This window comes from Thalassophryne amazonica, chromosome 10 (assembly GCF_902500255.1).
Source record: "Thalassophryne amazonica chromosome 10, fThaAma1.1, whole genome shotgun sequence".
In the NCBI taxonomy this organism is placed as follows: Eukaryota; Metazoa; Chordata; class Actinopteri; order Batrachoidiformes; family Batrachoididae; genus Thalassophryne; species Thalassophryne amazonica.
This window is the reverse complement of record NC_047112.1, coordinates 114,489,543-114,510,591: the sequence shown is the minus strand read 5'-3', so window position 1 is coordinate 114,510,591 and position 21,049 is coordinate 114,489,543. Positions and strand designations below refer to the sequence as shown.

The 21,049-nt window shown below is 41.1% G+C and overlaps 1 protein-coding gene across 1 annotated transcript in view; it reads right to left on the bottom strand.

Moving 5' to 3' along the window:
• Nucleotides 1-21,049, bottom strand: part of sec16b (SEC16 homolog B, endoplasmic reticulum export factor) — a 112,378-nt gene that overhangs the window by 6,529 nt on the left and 84,800 nt on the right. Inside the window, 2 exon segments of the mRNA XM_034179248.1 lie at nucleotides 9,873-9,986; nucleotides 10,073-10,207. Coding sequence (XP_034035139.1) covers nucleotides 9,873-9,986; nucleotides 10,073-10,207 — 249 coding nt within the window.

Sequence of the window (21,049 nt, the reverse complement as noted above, 5' to 3'; positions counted from 1 at the left end):
TATTATGACTGCTGGGTGTCAAAAAGTCACAGTGTGTCAAAGTGCGAGCAGAAATAGGTTTTTTCACCTGTGTGGCTTTATGCAAAAACCAACAACAAGGAAATATTGGAAAAATATTTCATAAGCGTTGAGAGAAAACATGCCACTGTGAAGGAGACAAAAATAAAGAACAAATAACAAATCACCTAGCATGTTATGTTGTTCAAAGCATCAGAGGGAGGTGTTAAGATTTTATATATATTATATTTTTATCACTGTTAAACATTTGTACCTTTGTCTTCTTTCTTATGAAAACGTTATTGTGCTGTTTTGCACCAGTCTTAAGATAACCCTGAGAATGCACATATTATTCAACTTCGTTTTAGCATGCTGGGGTCAGTCTGAACTGGGAGTAAAGAACTGGAGGTTATTTTGACCGTTGTGAATTTATGGCCTTGTGATATGTGATGCTTAGTGTGAAGAACAGGACACTCTAGGCAGATGCAGAACAGATGATAAGTGCAACAAACGAACGGGATGTGCTGACCTTCGACGATAAGATTAAAGGAAAGAAACTGTTTTTCCTTACAGCTGCACTTATTGACGTATGTGTTTATGTCACGGGAAGAAACTTGTCTTGCGTTGTCCCCCCCACCCTTAGGACAAGTTTTATGATGTGGTTAGGGCTTCTCCAATAAAAGAGCAGGAGCGCAGGCCAGACTTTAGTGTAGCTTTGGTGTACAGCCTGACTGCACTCCTCGCGAGATAAATTTGACTTTCTGTCTCACTGGTGGTTCTTGACTCTGTTTGTCTTGTTAAAGGTTTTAAGAATGTTTGGAGGAGAAAATACCCAACATTGACTGGGGGCTCGTCCGGGATCTCAACAATACCGGAGGTGTCCGGCGGGGGTCGCCAAGTCCAGACGTAAATCCTTGGCCAAGGTCCGATCGATTGATCGTGTCTGCAATTGTCGACCGCCAGTGGCATCGTCTGGTTGACGAGATTTTCCCGAAGAAGACAGACAGGAAGTCGAGTCAGTGAGTAAAATTTCTTTGTAACAGTACTGAGTGAGTGGTGATCAGATCACATAAACAGTTAAATTCCGCAAGCGATGATACAGAATCGTCTGTTAATGAAACACAGTTAAACTCTGTAAGGAGGTCGGACTCCTCTACGATGGCGAGGAACGCACGTAGTTAAATTCCGAAGGAGGGTGCGGACTCCTCTGTTTATATACGCGTACCGGTAGGGGATAAAAGTGTGATCACATAAACAGTTAAACTCCGTAAACGATGGCGTGGAATCGTCTGTTAATGTAAAGCAGTTAAACTCCGCGAGGAGGGCGGACTCCTCTACGGTTGCGAGGGACGCACGTAGTGAAATTCCGGAAGGAGGGTACGGACTCCTCTGTTTTAATACGAAGTAATACCGGTTTTTGAGAATAAAAGTGTGAGAGTGTAATACTTTGGACAACGTTAGTGACAACCGTGTGTGTGGAAGCAGAGGCAAGGGATTCTGCTTCCTACGGGGAGGTGAAAGGAATCAACCACACGACGGCAAATTAATTGTCACGTCCAAAGAAAGTGAAAACTTCAGATTTAGAACACCCTAGGTGTGCCCCCGTCTGAAGTCCAAATTATAACAAGGGATAATAAAAATGGGGGGTAAGACGTCTAAAAATAAGGGAAATTTATCAACTGACGACTGGAAATTTATGGAAGCAAAAAATCCAAAAGCAACAAAGAAATTGGAGACCTGGATAAATAAACATGACTTTGACGGACGACTGAACCTGACTAGTATTCAGAAGTTGAAGGAAAGGTTAGAAAAGGAACATAAAGGTGATGAGAAAAAAACAAAAAAAAAAAAACAAAAAAAAAACAGCAATAGGGGCAGATTTAGTGGCGTTTTGGGAGGAGGAAGCAGAGAAAAGGAGACTAGAAAAAATGAGGAAAAAGAAAGGAGTAGGGAAGATGTAATAGTACAACAAGAACCACAAGAACCTCAGAAACAGGCGGCAGGACCGTCTGGAAAATCATTATATCCTCAGGTAGAGGACGAACCACAGCATTATGACTTAGCAGTAGGACCAAAAATAAATTATACTGAAATTACCAAGACAGCTCAGAAAGAAGGAGAGCCATGGACAGAGTTTAGATGCAGATTTGAGAGTGTATTTAAGGTCCACAGTGGCATAATGCCAGGAACACCAGTGTATGAACAACAATTGAAAAACGCTCTGATCCAGCAATCCAACAAGGATATAAAAGCTTGGATACAGAAACATTGGATTGGACTGCCTACAGGCACATTGGAAGAAACACACACCCACTGTTGTCATGCAGAAGGAGTCTTAAAGCAGAAAAAGACAGGTAACAGCGACAAAGGAGTGTATGTAGCACAAGGAGATGATGAAATATATTATCAACAGGGTAACTTAAGACAGCAGAAGAAGTGGAAACGCCCCCAAAAGCCATGGCAACACAGACAAGGTGGACAGCCACAACGTCAAGGACCATGGCAACCACAACAGCAGCGCAGACAGGGAGGGCCACCACGTGGTCCCCTGATTTGTTGGAACTGTGGAAGAGAGGGACACATGTCTAGAAATTGTTCGAATCCACCTGCTGATGGCACAGCAGGAAGAATTCCACAACGGAATAATCCTCCACAACCACAGTATCCACAATGACTAGATTCCATAATCCATGGCACCACTTCAGACAGCGAATCTGAGTGCGATATGGATTTATGTGCCTTACTGGGAAATCCAGTACCAAAACCGGAAGTGACTTTGTTAGTAAATGGACAACCAGTGGTATTTCTTTGTGACACAGGAGCATGTAGAACCACATGTAATAACAACATACCTGTCCATAAACTAAGCAACGAAACCTTCAGGGTTCGCTCTGCAAATGGACAAACATCAGACGTCCCTATTACTAAACCCATAACCTTGGAAGATCCCTTTGGAATGGCGTGTACAATGCCATTGTTGAACATGCCACAGTGTCCCGTAAATCTGCTAGGACGAGACGGATTGACTGCATTGGGCTTGTCCATAATTGTGGAACAAGGGAAATTAGTTGTTAAGCGCACAGGTGGTGTTAACATGGTGAGAGAAGAAAGCGATGACCCCACATTCCACTATTACTATACATTTGACATTTCTGAAGAAGATGCTGCAGGATGGGGTAAAGATGTCGTTTTGCAAGCAACAGCCCTACTGAAACATCCTGAACAAAAGATGTCACCACCTGACCTGCATGTCACAATGTGGTATAAAGATCCTCCAGGTCCGGATGGTGACTATGAAAACAAATTGAAAGACATCTCACCTGTGAAGCTGACAATGACCGATTTGATTCATGATGGCAACTCAACAGCTGTCATAACAGTGACAGGTGCCACTGAAGATGTTTTAAAATTGAGATTCACAGGTATGCCATTACATGTGTCACTTTGTAAACCATATTTGACAGAATGGCAAGATTTGGGACTGACAGTCATAACAGCTTTGTCAGCCACTGATTGGAGCAGAGTTGGACCACGAACGGAGTTCAGTCCATCAACTAAATTGTATAAAGTGCCAGTTAATGTCTCATTGGTGCTGACAGCTGGAACACACATTGATGTGTCCACTTCACAATCCTGAGTGTTTCAGTTGAGTCCTGAAGAAGATGATCTTCTTTCTTCAGTACCATCAGGATTGTGGACAACAGGTCCTTCAGACGTAGGACTGATAAAAAATGCACAACCTGTAGTTATAAGACCAAAAACAGAATACAGACCATGTGTAAGACAGTATCCATTGAAACCTGATGCAATTGAAGGAATCAGGCCAGTAATAGAGAATTTATTAGCAGCAGGAGTAATAGTGCCATGTCCAGATTCACCATGTAACACACCCATATTTCCTGTAAAAAAGGCTCCGCCCTCAGTGGGGTGGAGAATGATTCAAGATCTGCAGGCAGTAAATGCTGCTGTGATTAAAAGAGCACCATGTGTTCCAGATCCACACACCTTGTTAAATTCGCTGAGACCAAATTCTAATAGTTTCTCAGTAATTGACATAAGTAATGCATTTTTCTCTGTGCCAGTACACCCAGATAGTCAATTCTGGTTTGCTTTTACCTTTAAAGGACAACGATATACATTTACCAGATTACCGCAGGGTTACGCAGAGAGCCCAACTATTTATTCTCAAGTCATGTCAGCATGTTTAGCCAATTTCGTTCCACTGGCAGATAGCCAACTATTAGTGTATGTTGATGACATTCTGATTGCCTCTGACACACGAGAAAACTGCATAACTGACACAGTAGCATTATTATGTTTCTTATTTAATAATGGCCACAAAGTGAGTAAAAACAAAGTTCAGTTGTGTAGGGATAAAGTAAAATATTTAGGACATGAATTATCAGCCACAGGGCGCACGATCCTGTCTGACAGGAAGGAAGCAATTTTATATGCTCCGAAACCACAAACTAAAAGACAGATGATGTCATTTCTTGGACTGACTAATTACTGCAGGGCATGGATTCCCTGCTATGCAGAATTGACTAGTCCACTTTCTGATTTGATGTACAAAGATGATATTTCAATGTCAACTGTGCTGGAATGGAACAAAGAAGCTGAGGAAGCTTTTGTAAAAGTAAAACAAACGTTAGTGTCATCTACAGTTTTGACACTACCAGATTATAGTAAACCATTTACTCAAACAGTGGATTGTAAAAATAATTTCATGACAAGTGTCTTAGTACAGTCACATGGTACAAAATTACGACCAGTGGCTTACTATTCTTCCAAATTGGATACAGTAGCAAGTGCATTGCCTCACTGCGTGCGAGCTGTAATTGCAGCCTCTATGGCTGTTCAAAGTAGCAGTAATGTTGTTCTATTCCATCAGCTGACATTGAAAGTTCCACATGCAGTCTCTGCACTTCTGTTGCAGACAAACATGAGCTTTTTGTCCCCAGCAAGACATCTTTCGTGCATGTCCTTGCTATTATCACAACCACACCTTACGGTAGAGCGCTGTACAACATTGAATCCATCCACATTGATACCTTTACCTGAGGATGGTGAGCCGCACAATTGTCTTGATGTAGCAACAGTCTGTATGAAAGCACGCCCAGACCTCCGGGACACACCCATCCCAAACAGTACAATTGTGTATGTGGATGGATCCTCCACTAAAAATGCTTATGGACAAACACAATCTGGATATGCTGTTGTCATCATTCTCAGCGCAAGCAGCTGAATTAGTAGCTCTAACTGCAGCTTGTCATTTATTTAAAGGAAAGGCTGTAACAATCTATATAGACAGCCAGTACGCTTTCAGCACAGTGCATGTGTTTGCAAAACTGTGGGAAGAGCGTGGAATGGTGACATCATCTGGAAAGCCGGTGACTCATGCCACTCTCCTAACTGCACTACCGAAAGCTGTGAAATTGCCTAAACAAATTGCTATATGCAAATGTGCGGCTCACACCAAAGGCTCTGATATAGTTTCACAAGGAAATGATTTTGCTGACAGAGCTGCGAAGGCGGCAGCAGCAGCAGCTTCTTCTATTTTTGTTGTACAGGAAACCACTCCAGATTTGCACTTAGGTCACATACTGCTTGCTGAGATGCAACAGCAGGCACCTGAGAAAGAAAGGCAGATGTGGTTACACAAAGGAGCTACATTCGCAAATGATTTGTACTTATGACCACAAAAGAAACCCATATTGCCAAAAAATATGTTTAAATGGGCAGCTATTATGAGCCATGGCGTGACGCATGTCTCATCAGGGGGTATGATATCGCAATTTCAATCTTTTTTTGTCTTTATGGGTTCGATGCATATGCAAAACAGCATTGTAAGAGCATGCATGACGTGCAAAACACAACTCACAAGGCAATTTGAGACCCCAAAGAGGCAAATTTCCAACACCACAATATCCCTTTCAAGTGATTCATATGGATTATATACAGTTGAGTAAACATGAAGGAAAAGAATTTTGTTTAGTCATAATTGATGCGTTCTCAAAATGGGTAGAATTGTTCCCCACAAAACATGCAGATGCACTTACAGTGGCTAAAGCATTGTGCAAAGACATCATTCCACGATTTGGAATACCAGAAACAGTCTATTCAGATAATGGAGCGCATTTTGTTAATACAATAGTGCAATACGTAGGAGAAGCGCTACAGGTTAATCTCAAAAATCATTGTGCTTATCATCCACAAAGTGCCGGATTAGTGGAAAGGATGAATGGAACAGTAAAAAACAGACTTGGAAAGACAATGGAGGAAACAGGCAGACTATGGACACATGTGTAGATTTGGTAAAAATGTATATAAACATAACTAGTACCATGGGGTTGACACCGTATGAAACATTGTTTGGCAGAAAATACCGATTGCCATATTATGGGCAAATTTGGGATGTACCTGAGGAAGCCAATTTGGCAGATTACATGAGGAAGATGTTAGAAAGACAACGAGGGAGAGTTTCAAACACTGATGATCCCATTTCTCCACAGGAGGACCCTAAAGTGGTACCTGGAGACTGGGTGTTGATAAGAAGCATCAAGAGAAAACACTGGCATTCACCTAAGTGGGAAGGGCCCCATCAAGTACTACTCACAACACCCACAGCTTTGAAAATTGGGAAAGAGTACATGGATTCATTTAACTCACTGTAAGAAAGTCATTTCTGCAGACACAGACAAACAGTAAGAACAGTAGGACAAGACTAGTAATAGTGTGTGAGCTTGGTGTTAAGATCCAGGTTAGACACGAAAGCTAGCAGAAGACATTAAGAAGCCACTGTTCTGACATAGGTGTGCTGTAGTGTGCAGAAATGGCGAAAGAAAAAAACAAAAAGAACGAGGGTTCCTGGACCCCATGGACAGTCCTTGTTATGCTACTTTTCTTTTTCGGATTGGGCTTATTATTAAAAAGCCATAAGCACGGGACATGATAATAAGGATCACCTCCACAGATTGCAGAGACCAAAAGAAGTAACGAAGACCCCAGTCCCGATAACAAATGCCACAGTACATAGGTGTGATAGGAACAATGCGTACCGATTTGGTGTACAAGCCTGCATTCCTAGAAATGCTTCTGTGGTCATCTCTGTACCATATAGTGCTCTTACCCATGGAACATGGGATGGTGACAGAGGGGACTAATTACGGAAATAGTTTCTCATGGTATATGACCAATGATCAGCTAGATAAGAGATGGGAAACGTTGGTAGCCGATGAATGGAGTAGATGGACACCAGGATGGGCACAAACCGAGTGGGCTAAGTACCAGAGTCAAATTCTTAAAATGTATCAAACAGATGATAAGCTGTTTATAGTGGTGAATACCACAGAAAAAGGAACCATATTCCCACCTGATATAAAGGGAGACTGTTGGTTGTTCCTCCTTTGGGTATACAAATCAGGAAAAGATCCGTATTTCCATTTTTCCCTCTGTGAAACAGATAGAGTACAGCAACCAATATTGACAGAATTAAGTACGTCAAAGGGGGTGTCCATACAAGCAAAGGGGGTGTCCATACAAGCAAAGGGGGTGTCCATACAAGGCACAAAAGACATGAAGGCAGATGACTGGTTCCTAGTAACTACAGGAATTAGTGGACAAAATAACAATTGGCTTTTTAATGGGCAGAACAAGCAGGACTAGCTGCAAAGAAGGACTGTGTTGTATGTATGGGACCCAGACCTATATTACAGGTAATACCGGCAGCATTACCCAAAGACTGTCTGCTGACTGTAATGACACAGACATACATTGCAGCAAACAACAATTGTTCTAAGTGGGACAAGATCTATCCATTGACCAAATTGACTAAGATTAAACCTTTATTTTCAAGCAAAGTTGGGCATGCTAACCATACATGTGTAAACTTGACAGGGACAAGTAAGACTTTGGGTATCTTAAACCACACTGCCTGGTGTAAGGATGTGGGCCATAGTAATTCCACATTCAAACCTGTCAGTAGGAGTGACGTATGGTGGTGGTGTGGCGATAACAGAATTTTTGACAGACTGCCAAGAAATGTGTCAGGTTATTGTGCATTTATATCATTATTGTTACCAGTTAAAGCCATGCCCATGACACCTGAAGAAGTCATGACATATACAGCCTCTCTTATTCCTGAAGACTGGCAGAAAGGCATAATCAGACATAGAGTAAAAAGAGATTGGAAAGGAGTGGAAGATCCAACATATATTGATGCGATAGGAGTCCCCAGAGGAGTGCCTGACGAGTATAAACTGGCTGATCAAATAGCAGCTGGATTCGAATCCTCCATCTGTTGGTGGTGTTCAATTAATAAGAACGTGGACAGAATAAACTACATCCACTACAATGTACAGAAATTACGAAATTGGACTGAGGAAGGATTTAAGGCTGTCCATTCACAGTTAGAAGCCACGTCCCTTATGGCCTTCCAGAACCGTATTGCTCTGGATATGTTGTTGGCAGAGAAAGGAGGTGTTTGTGCCATGTTCGGAGAACAATGCTGCACATTAATTCCCAACAACACAGCTGCAGATGGCAGCCTCACTCAAGCCATCGACGGTCTGAGGACGTTGAACAGGAAGATGAAAGAGCACAGTGGAGTAAACACCGAAGGCTGGGATTGGTGGCTGGAAGGGATGGGAAAATGGAGGTCTTTGATTTCTTCACTATTAGTGTCTATAGCAGTATTTGCTGCGATTCTAACATTGTGTGGATGTTGTTGTATTCCATGTCTTCGAGGCCTTGTAAATAGAATGATAACCACAGCAATAGGTCCAGGACCAGGAGGGGGACCAGCTTCATATCCACTCCTGGGGCAAAACGACGACGACGAGGAAGAGGGCTCTCATGACCTGTACCCAGACCAATGGAAGTATGATGACCCAGACACCGATGATGATGACAATGATGACATCACCTCTGGGGTGTAAGCCTGTAGAACATACCATGATGAACCTCTTAGTGAAAATCTCAAAAGAAGTGCTAAGCTAGGTGATGCCTACTATATGTTTAACAAGTGATAACAGGAGGGAAATGTTAAAGATTTTATATATATATATATTTTTATCACTGTTAAACATTTGTACCTTTGTCTTCTTCTTATGAAACGTTATTGTGCGGTTTTGCACAGTCTTAAGATAACCCTGAGAATGCACATATTATTCAACTTCGTTTTAGCATGCTGGGGTCAGTCTGAACTGGGAGTAAAGAACTGGAAGGTTATTTTGACCGTTGGAATTTATGGCCTTGTGATATGTTGATGCTTAGTGTGAAGAAACAGGACCCTCTAGGCAGATGCAGAACAGATGCATAAGTGCAACAAACGAACGGGATGTGCTGACCTTCGACAATAAGATTAAAGGAAAGAAACTGTTTTCCTTACAGCTGCCACTTATTGACGTATGTGTTTATGTCACGGGAAGAAACTTGTCTTGCGTTGTCCCCCCCACCCTTAGGACAAGTTTTATGATGTGGTTAGGGCTTCTCCAATAAAAGAGCAGGAGCGCAGGCCAGACTTTAGTGTAGCTTTGGTGTACAGCCTGACTGCACTCCTCGCGAGATAAATTTGACTTTCTGTCTCACTGGTGGTTCTTGACTCTGTTTGTCTTGTTAAAGTTTTAAGAATGTTGGAGGAGAAAATACCCAACAGGAGGCCAGCCGGGATCAAAACAGGCAGGAGGCCCCATCTGAGGAAAACACACGGGCAAAGTGTGCACGGTTAACACTGACAAATATCTGGTCTCATGTGAGATGACCAATAAAAAAAAAAAACTTGTTCAGAAAATGGAAAACGTAAGTGACTTTCTGGAGCAAAATTAACACGTCAGCTTTCACTTTGGCATGTCACAGGAACATTTTGTGGTTTGAACCTGAAAACTGTTGTGTCTCTTGCGCAGCTCTGTCAGCCAGCTGAGGTCTTGTTGGGTCCTGCTGGCCCCTGCTGCACTGAAGTGGTCGTCAGCGTGTCTCAGCCGGTCTGCCAGCTGCAGCAGAAACACTTCATGCATGTACTGCATTCAGGCAGAAAATTCTTTCACATGATCAGACATGAATGTGTGCATGAAATTACCTTAAGTTCTCCCATCAACACAAAGGATGGCGCCATCTGCTGGAGGATGGCCTTTCCTACCACCTCACAGTAATGGAAGGCCTGAGCTGACAATCCACAGTCCAACAGCCGAGTAGCATACACAAACTTATACACCTGAACACATCAGTGCAACAAATGACTGACACATGCAAATAATACACACCTAAACACATCAGTTCAACAGAGGACTGACGCATACAAACAATATACACCTGAACACATAAGTGCAACGAAGGACTGACGCATACAAACAGTATACACCTGAACACATCAGTGCAACAGAGGACTGACGCATACAAACGATATACACCTGAACACATCAGTGCAACGAAGGACTGACACATACAAACCATCAGTGGTGGACACAGTTCTGATAATCCAATAACCGATAATATCGAAGATAATGTTTTCATTATCGGATTATCTTTTTAGATAACTTTAAAAACCATTATCGGACTAATTATCTTGCAATAAATTTTTGTCTGATAATTTTTAGACCGTTAATGTAGTAAACAGCTACAAACATTTTTAAAATTTAAAATCAGTTGAGCACCTACCTGTTAAAAGTTTCATAGCAGATGTATAGTTCTACCCTCTGTAAAGAGAAAAGAGCTGCTTCTAGGAGAAACCGCTCTATCCTCTGCAGGTAAAGGAGAACTAGTCACAAAAAATAATAATTTCCTTTAACACCATACTGATACACTGGCAATATCACCAAAGTCATCCAGAGGCATACATTTTTAACTTACGGTTCAAATTTTAACCAAACTAATTTTGGACAAGTTATTTAAAATTACTGTCACATCTGAAGTTTTATAAAGTGAAAATATCAGATATATGTGGTCTATTAGAAAAGTATCCGATCTTATTATGTTTTTCAAAAACCATGTGGATTTGAATCATGTGTGATTGCGTCAGACAAGCTTGAACCTTCGTGCGCATGCGTGAGTTTTTTCACGCCTGTCGGTTGCGTCATTCGCCTGTGAGCAGGCTTTGAGTGAGGAGTGGTCCACCCCTCTCGTCGTTTTTTTCATTGTTTAGGAATGGCTCAGAGACTGCCGCTTTGCTTGATCAAAATTTTTTCAGAAACTGTGAGGACATCAAAGTGGACACCATTCGAGAAATTCAGATGGTTTTTGGCGAAAATTTTATGGGCTTCAAAGAGATTACGGAGTGTTACTGTCGCTTTAAGGACAGCCCAGAGCGACTGGTGGTGCGCCGCGCTCCGAAGCCGCCATCGACAGGCTGAGCGACCATTTCATTTCTAAACGGATGGCTGTATGGATCTGTGACCATTGTTGCAATTTCTCTGGTTATCACAAGAGCTGGACATCAACCATTTTCCGTCAGATTTCACTTTTAACAAGAGATTTTGTCATGGAAAGCCGAGCGGAGGCTTCGCGCGTCACGATGGATTCACTACTGGAACGAGACAAAACCACCTCCGTTTTGGTCTCACAGGACGGCTTTGAGATGGCGTTCAGACAGCTGTCGGTGGTTTTTCCATTGAGTGATTATCCAAGAAATTGTGGATGTGCCTGGACATGCCAGAACATGTCCTGTGAGGCTTCATCACGGTGTTGCTTTGCGCCATGCGGTACGGGCGTGACTCGCGAGCCTCCTCTCCTCTTTCCATGACAAAAACTCCTGTAACAGTGGAATGTGCCATTCATTTCTAAACTGGACGCTGTGTTTTATCCGGGATGTCATCTGGCTAGCACAGGAATTGTGAAAAGACGTGGACATCAGCACTTTTTTGGCACATTGAGACAGACATGCGGAGGAATTCCGCACGTCGCGGCAGTGCCGCATGGCACAAAGCAACGCCATGATGAAGCCTCACAGGACATGTTCTGGCATGTCCAGGCACATCCACAATTTCTCAGATAATCACTCGATGGAAAAACCACCGACAGCTGTCTGAACGCCATCTCAGAGCCGTCCTGTGAGACCAAAACGGAGGTGGTTTTGTCTCGTTCCAGTAGCGAATCCATCGTGATGCGCGAAGCCTCTGCTCGGCTTTCCATAACAAAATCTCTTGTTAAAAGTGAAATCTGCCGGAAAATGGTTGATGTCCAGCTCTTGTGATAACCAGAGAAATTGCACACGATGGTCACGGATCCATACAGCCATCCGTTTAGAAATGAAATGGTCACTCAGCCTGTCGATGGCGGCTTCGGAGCGCGGCACACCACCAGTCACTCTGGGCCGTCCTTAAAGCGACAGTAACACTCCGTAATCTCTTTGAAGCCCATAAAATTTTCATCAAAAGCCATCTGAATTTCTCGAATGGTGTCCACTTTGATGTCCCTCACAGTTTCTGAAAAAATTTTGATCAAGCAAAGCGGCAGTCTCTGAGCCATTCCTAAACAATGAAAAAAACGACGAGAGGGGTGGCCCACTCCTCACTCAAAGCCTGCTCACAGGCGAATGACGCAACCGACAGGCGTGAAAAAACTCACGCATGCGCACGAAGGTTCAAGCTTGGATGATGCAATCACACGTGATTCAAATCCATACGGTTTTTGAAAAAAAATAATAAGGTCGGATACTTTTCTAATAGACCTCGTATGTTTTAGTTTTAAAGTAATGTGCTAATTTTTAAGGTTTTAGTGAGCACATGCTGTGCCCAGTACGTTCACGACAGGACAAATGCATTTCAGACTCTCTGTTCAGTCTCCACGGACAACAGCATTAAACTCTAGTGCCTAAAGTCTCGTGAATATATTCTCTGGGTTTATAGACGCTGTTATTGTGTTTGCGTTTGTTAAATTCCACGCATCTTAAATGTAGCAGACACAGATTATCTGGAATTTTGTTTTGGCAAGTTTTCACAGTCTCTACTGCCATCTAGTGTTCATGGCAGTTCATGGCAGTATTCGTCCTGAAGCTGGGCAGACACTGTATGCTATTTTTAATCACTGTACTCGGTTTCAGTTCAAACTGTACCACAAAACCGCACGGTGTAAAAGTTCAGAGCGCCCGAGTTATGTTCTCACACACATTGTACATTCAAAAACCACGCGTCGACTCGTGTTTCCAGAAGCAAAATGTAAACAGAAGCTTTTTTCAAACTTAATTTACAAAAACTCTCGATGGGAGACATCAAAGTTTAAAAACAAAACAAAACAACAACAAAAAAACATTACAAGACAGCTCTGCGGTGTTTGCACATGCACAGTGCAAGCGGTTGGACGATTGTAGCTCTTCAGCAGCAGGATACCCTCACGACGGCTGACAAGAATAATATCAAACAGGTTTGATTTTCATTTGACCATACGATCTGCGTTCAGGAGGTGGTCATGAGATGTTAAACGCAGCTCATTACTCCATGTACATTACACGATGCAGGACGTGCAATTAACCTGAAACTCAGTGCAATCCAGAAAATTCACGCACGAATGAAAAATCAACTGAAAAAGGGACAAAACTCGCACAGTGTAAAGCCAGCTTAAGTACTGAATGTCTGGCACCAGTAGATCATGACAGTGTTCTATTTATTTATTTTTGACACAGGTTATATCAGATAGTTATCTAATTACGTGACTTTTTTTTTTTTTGAAAATGCCTTTTTTTTTTTTTTACAAATAAAAAAATGGAATGTTTTACAAAAGCACATTTATCTGTAAACACCAACACACGACACACCTCACATTAACGTGCTGGTTTACATAATGTATGAGTCAAACCAATCATTGTTAGCTGAGGCACATTTTACCCAGAATCCTTTGCGATCTGTGTTTGTTACAAAACTTCAGAATTAGTGCATTATTCAACATTAAAAGATATATGTTATATTTTAACTTTGTACAAATGACAGAATTGACATTAATGGAGTTATTCTATCTGTATTAATTTTATTTATACACCAAACCATAACTCAGCATTGCTTTATTTTCCAAGACCTCGGCCTGACGGCATCATTGTGACTGAGCAGAGAGATGAGCTTCATAGCTCTTCTCAGCTTGTGTCTGTGCTGGAAGCCATGTAGTAAATAGGAGCTTCCAGCAGGGGGCAGGATGCTCAAAGACAGAAGTGCTGACTCATTGTTTGGGTCTGTAGTACCTTTAAATGCTTCCAAAAGCGATCGTGGTGTTAAAACTCAAAATCAAATTGTTAGTACTTGCAAGTGTACCAGAGACAATAGTGGAATTTATCAGTTATCTGTAACTTCCGATACATTTTTGGGTGGTTTATCGGTTTATTTTTTTTATCAAAGATAACTTTTACCTGAACACATCAGTTCAACAAAGGAATGACACATACAAACAATATACACCTGAACACATCAGTTCAACAAAGGAATGACACATACAAACAGTATACACCTAAACACATCAGTTCAACAAAGGAATGACACATACAAACAATACACACCTGAACACATCAGTTCAACAAAGGACTGACACATACAAACAATACACACCTGAACACATCAGTTCAACAAAGGAATGACACATACAAACAATACACACCTGAACACATCAGTTCAACAAAGGACTGACACATACAAACAGTATACACCTAAACACATCAGTTCAACAAAGGAATGACACATACAAACAATATACACCTAAACACATCAGTTCAACAAAGGAATGACACATACAAACAATATACACCTAAACACATCAGTTCAACAAAGGAATGACACATACAAACAATACACACCTGAACACATCAGTTCAACAAAGGACTGACACATACAAACAATACACACCTGAACACATCAGTTCAACAAAGGAATGACACATACAAACAGTATACACCTAAACACATCAGTTCAACAAAGGAATGACACATACAAACAGTATACACCTAAACACATCAGTTCAACAAAGGAAGGACACATACAAACAATACACACCTGAACACATCAGTTCAACAAAGGACTGACACATACAAACAATACACACCTGAACACATCAGTTCAACAAAGGAATGACACATACAAACAATACACACCTGAACACATCAGTTCAACAAAGGACTGACACATACAAACAATACACACCTGAACACATCAGTTCAACAAAGGAATGACACATACAAACAGTATACACCTAAACACATCAGTTCAACAAAGGAATGACACATACAAACAGTATACACCTAAACACATCAGTTCAACAAAGGAAGGACACATACAAACAATACACACCTGAACACATCAGTTCAACAAAGGACTGACACATACAAACAATACACACCTGAACACATCAGTTCAACAAAGGAATGACACATACAAACAATATACACCTGAACACATCAGTTCAACAAAGGAATGACACATACAAACAGTATACACCTAAACACATCAGTTCAACAAAGGAATGACACATACAAACAATATACACCTGAACACATCAGTTCAACAAAGGAATGACACATACAAACAATATACACCTGAACACATCAGTTCAACAAAGGAATGACACATACAAACAGTATACACCTGAACACATCAGTTCAACAAAGGAATGACACATACAAACAATACACACCTGAACACATCAGTTCAACAAAGGAATGACACATACAAACAATATACACCTGAACACATCAGTTCAACAAAGGACTGACACATACAAACAATACACACCTGAACACATCAGTTCAACAAAGGAATGACACATACAAACAGTATACACCTAAACACATCAGTTCAACAAAGGAATGACACATACAAACAATATACACCTGAACACATCAGTTCAACAAAGGAATGACACATACAAACAGTATACACCTGAACACATCAGTTCAACAAAGGAATGACACATACAAACAATACACACCTGAACACATCAGTTCAACAAAGGAATGACACATACAAACAATATACACCTGAACACATCAGTTCAACAAAGGACTGACACATACAAACAATATACACCTGAACACATCAGTTCAACAAAGGACTGACACATACAAACAGTATAAACCTAAACACATCAGTGCAACAAAGGACTGACACATACAAACAATACACACCTGAACACAACAGTACAACAAAGGACTGACACATACAAACAATATACACCAGAACACATCAGTGCAACAAAGGACTGACACATACAAACAATATACACCAGAACACATCAGTACAACAACTGACAGAGACAAACGATATACACCTCAACGTATCAGGACAACTGACAGTACAACTAACAGAGACAAACAATATACACCTGAATGCATCAGTGCAACAACTGACTGACACTCACAAACCTATACACCTGAATGCATCACTGCAACAACTGACTGACACACAAATGTATACACCTGAACATATCAGTGCTAAAACTGACTGATACGCACTGTCAGGGTTTGGATTATGTTGTGTGTACGTGTTATTTTTTCTTGTATTTCTTACAATTGGGGTTCATGTCACTGCTTTTTCTTGTATGTCACTTTGGTGCTTGGTGGTGGGTGGTTCTCTTTTGTTTCTACTCACATGCTCTGGCTTCTTCCCTCACACCTGTTTCTCATTACCTGCTCCTCATTCTCGGTATTTAAGCCTCGCTCCTTTTCTCTCTTCTCTGCCAGATCATTGTGCTTAATTGCCTTTGCTTCCAGCCTGTTTTCATTGCCCTTGTTTTGATTGGAGTGGTTTGTGACCACCCTGCCTGTTTTTTCGACCTCGCCTTGAGCCCACTGATCTTGACACTGTTGCTATTTTTGGACTTCCTTTTTGTGTACCGACCTTGGCTCATTAACCCACTAAAGCCTTTTGAACATCAAACACTGGTGTCTGTGTTCTGCCTGTGTGTCCAGCCATTCCTGGTTACAGAACCTGATACACACAAACAATATACACCAGAACACATCAGTGCAACAACTGACTGACACACACAAACATATACAGTGGGGCAAAAAAGTATTTAGTCAGCCCCTGATTGTGCAAGTTCTCCTACTTAGAAAGATGAGAGAGGTCTGTAATTTTCATCATAGGTACACTTCAACTATGAGAGACAAAATGAGATAAAGAAATCCAGAAAATCACATTGCAGGATTTTTAAAGAATCTATTTGTAAATTATGGTGGAAAATAAGTATTTGGTCAATAACAGAAATTCAATTCAATACTTTGTAACATAATCTTTGTTGGCAATGACAGAGGTCAAACGTTTCCTGTAAGTCTTCACCAGATTTGCACACACTGTATCAGGGATTTTGTCCCATTACTCCATGCAGATCTCCTCTAGAGCAGTGATATTTTGGAGCTGTCGCTGGGCAACATGTACTTTCAACTCCCTCCACAAATTTTCTATGGGGTTGGGGTCTGGAGACTGGCTCGGCCACTCCAGGACCTTGAAATGCTTTTTACGGAGCCACTCCTTCGTTGCCTGAGCGGTCTGTTTGGGATCATTGTCATGCTGGAAGACCCAGCCACGTTGCATCTTCAATGCTCTCACTGATGGAAGGAGGTTTTGGCTTAAAATCTCATGATACATGGCCACATTCATACTTCCCTTAACACAGATCAGTCGTCCTGTCCCCTTTGCAGAAAAACAGCCCCAAAGCATGATGTTTCCACCCCCATGCTTCACAGTAGATATGGTGTTCTTGGAATGTAACTCAGCATTCTTCTTCCTCTAAGCATGACGAGTTGAGTTTTTACCAAAATGTTCTATTTTGGTTTCATCAGACCACATGCTATTCTCTCATTCCTCTTCTGGATCATCCATGTGGTCTCTGGCAAACTTCAGACGGGACTGGACATGTACTGGCTTAAGCAGGGGGACACGCCTGGCACTGCAGGATTTGAGTCCCTCTCTGCGTAGTGTGTAGCCTTTGTTACTTTGGTCCCAGCTATCTGCAGGTCATTCATCAGGTCCCTCCGTGTACTTCTGGGATTTTTGTTCACCGTTCTCATGATCATTTTGACCCCACGGGATGAGATCTTGTGTAGAGCCTTAGATCGAGGGAGATTATCAATGGTTTTGTATGTCTTCCATTTTCTTACAATTGCTCCCACAGTTGATTTATTTACACCAATAGAATAGAATAGAATGTCTTTGTCATTGTAATATATACAACAAAATTTTAAAATGCTCTCCGGTCAGTGCAACATCCCTATGTATATAAATATATAAAAACTATTTAAAAACTTAAATTACTAGTTCACATACATGCAGTGAGGAAAATAAGTATTTGGACACCCTGCGATTTTGCAAGTTCTCCCACTTAGAAATCATGGAGGGGTCTGAAATTTTCAACTTAGGTGCATGTCCACTGTGAGAGACATAATCTAAAAAAAATCCGGATATCACAATGTATGATTTTTTAAATAATTTATTTGCATGTTACGGCTGTAAATAAGTATTTCAACACCTATGAAAATCAATGTTAATATTTGGTACAGCAGCCTTTGTTTGCAATTACAGAGGTCAAACATTTCCTGTAGTTTTTCACCAGGTCTCATCTGACCACATGACCTTCTCCCATGCCTCCTCTGGATCATCCAGATGGTCACTGGTGAACTTCAAATGGGCCTGGACATGTGCTGGCTTTAGCAGGGGGACCTTGGTTTAAAATCCTGAAGGGCAGCATTTTAAACCATGACAGCATCATGTGTTACTAATGTAATCTTTGTGACTGTGGTCCCAGCTCTCTTCAGGTCATTGACCAGTTCTGAGCAGTTCTGAGTAGTTCTGAGCTTTCTCAGAATCATCCTTACCCCACAAAGTGAGATCTTGCATGGAATCCCAGATCGAGGGAGATTGACAGTCATCTTGTGTTTCTTCTACTTTCTAATAAATAACCATAACAGTTGTTGTCTTCTACCAAGCTGCTTGCATGTTGTCCTGTAGTCCATCCCAGCCTTGGGCAGGTCTACAGTTTTGTCCCTGGTGTCCTTAGACAGCGCTTTGGTCTTGGCTATGGTGGACAGGTTGGAGTGTGATTGATTGATTGTGTGAACAGGTGTCTTTTATACAGGTAACAAGTTCAAACAGGTGCAATTAATACAGGTGAAGAGTGCAGAATAAGAGGGCTTCTTCAAGAAAAATTAACAGGTCTGTAAGAGCCAGAATTCTTGCTTGTTGATAGGGGGTCAAATACTTATTTACAGCAGTAACATACAAATAAATTATTAAAAAATAATACATTGTGATTTCTGGATTTTTTTTTTTTTTTTTTAGATTATGTCTCTCACAGTGGACATGCACTTAAGATGAAAATTTCAGACCCGTCCATGATTTCTAAGTGGGAGAACTTGCAAAATCGCAGGGTGTTCAAATACTTTTTTTCCTCACTGTATATACATAATACATACATACACACATACAGGCATACATTCACACCACACACACCTCCACATACACAGTTGGCACGGTCACACTGTTACTACAACCCCTGGCAAAAATTATGGAATCACCGGCCTCAGAGGATGTTCATTCAGTTGTTTAATTTTGTAGAAAAAAAGCAGATCACAGACATGACACAAAACTAAAGTCATTTCAAATGGCAACTTTCTGGCTTTAAGAAACACTATAAGAAATCAAGAAAAAAAGATTGTGGCAGTCAGTAACGGTTACTTGTTTAGACCAAGCAGAGGAAAAAAATATGGAATCACTCAATTCTGAGGAAAAAATTATGGAATCACCCTGTAAATTTTCATCCCCCAAATTAACACCTGCATCAAATCAGATCTGCTCGTTGACATTGACCCTGTGCCATGACATTGACCCTATGTGTCTTTTTGCAAGGAATGTTTTTGCAGTTTTTGCTCTATGGCAAGATGCATTATCATCTTGAAAATGATTTCATCATCCCCAAACATCCTTCAATTGTCCAAAATATCAACGTAAACTTGTGCATTTATTGATGATGTAATGACAGCCATCTCCCCAGTGCCTTTACCTGACATGCAGCCCCATATCATCAATGACTGTGGAAATTTACATGTTCTCTTCAGGCAGTCATCTTTATAAATCTCATTGGAACGGCACCAAACAAAAGTTCCAGCTTCATCACCTTGCCCAATGCATATTCAAGATTCATCACTGAATATGACTTTCATCCAGTCATCCACAGTCCACGATTGCTTTTCCTTAGCCCATTGTAACCTTGTTTTTTTCTGTTTAGGTGTTAATGATGGCTTTCGTTTAGCTTTTCTGTATGTAAATCCCATTTCCTTTAGGCGGTTTCTTACAGTTCGGTCACAGACGTTGACTCCAGTTTCCTTCCCTTCGTTCCTCATTTGTTTTGTTGTGCATTTTAGATTTTTGAGACATATTGCTTTAAGTTTTCTGTCTTGACGCTTTGATGTCTTCCTTGGTCTACCAGTATGTTTGTCTTAACAACCTTCCCATGTTGTTTGTATTTGGTCCAGAGTTTAGACACAGCTGACTGTGAACAACCAACATCTTTTGCAACATTGCGTGATGATTTACCCTCTTTTAAGAGTTTGATAATCCTCTCCTTTGTTTCAACTGACATCTCTCGTGTTGGAGCCATGATTCATGTCAGTCCACTTGGTGCAACAGCTCTCCAAGGTGTGTTCACTCTTTTTAGATGCAGACTAACGAGCAGATCTGATTTGATGCAGGTGTTAGTTTTGGGGATGAAAATTTACAGGGTGATTCCATAATGTTTTCCTCAGAATTGAGTGATTCCATATTTTTTTCCTCTGCTTGGTCTAAAAAGTAACCGTTACTGACAGCCACAATCTTTTTTCCCTGATTTCTTATAGTGTTTCTAAAGCCAGAAAGTTGCCATTTGAAATGACTTTAGTTTTGTGTCATGTCTGTGATCTGTTTTTTTCTACAAAATTAAACAACTGAATGAACGTCCTCAGAGGCCGGTGATTCCATAATTTTTGCCATGGGTTGTATCCTCTAATGGCACTGAGAATAGTTTTTGCTGATGGATAAAAGCTGTGCTTGAGTCTGTTTGTCCTTACATTCAGTGACCTGTACCTTCTTCCTGATGGTAACAGTTCAAACAGGGA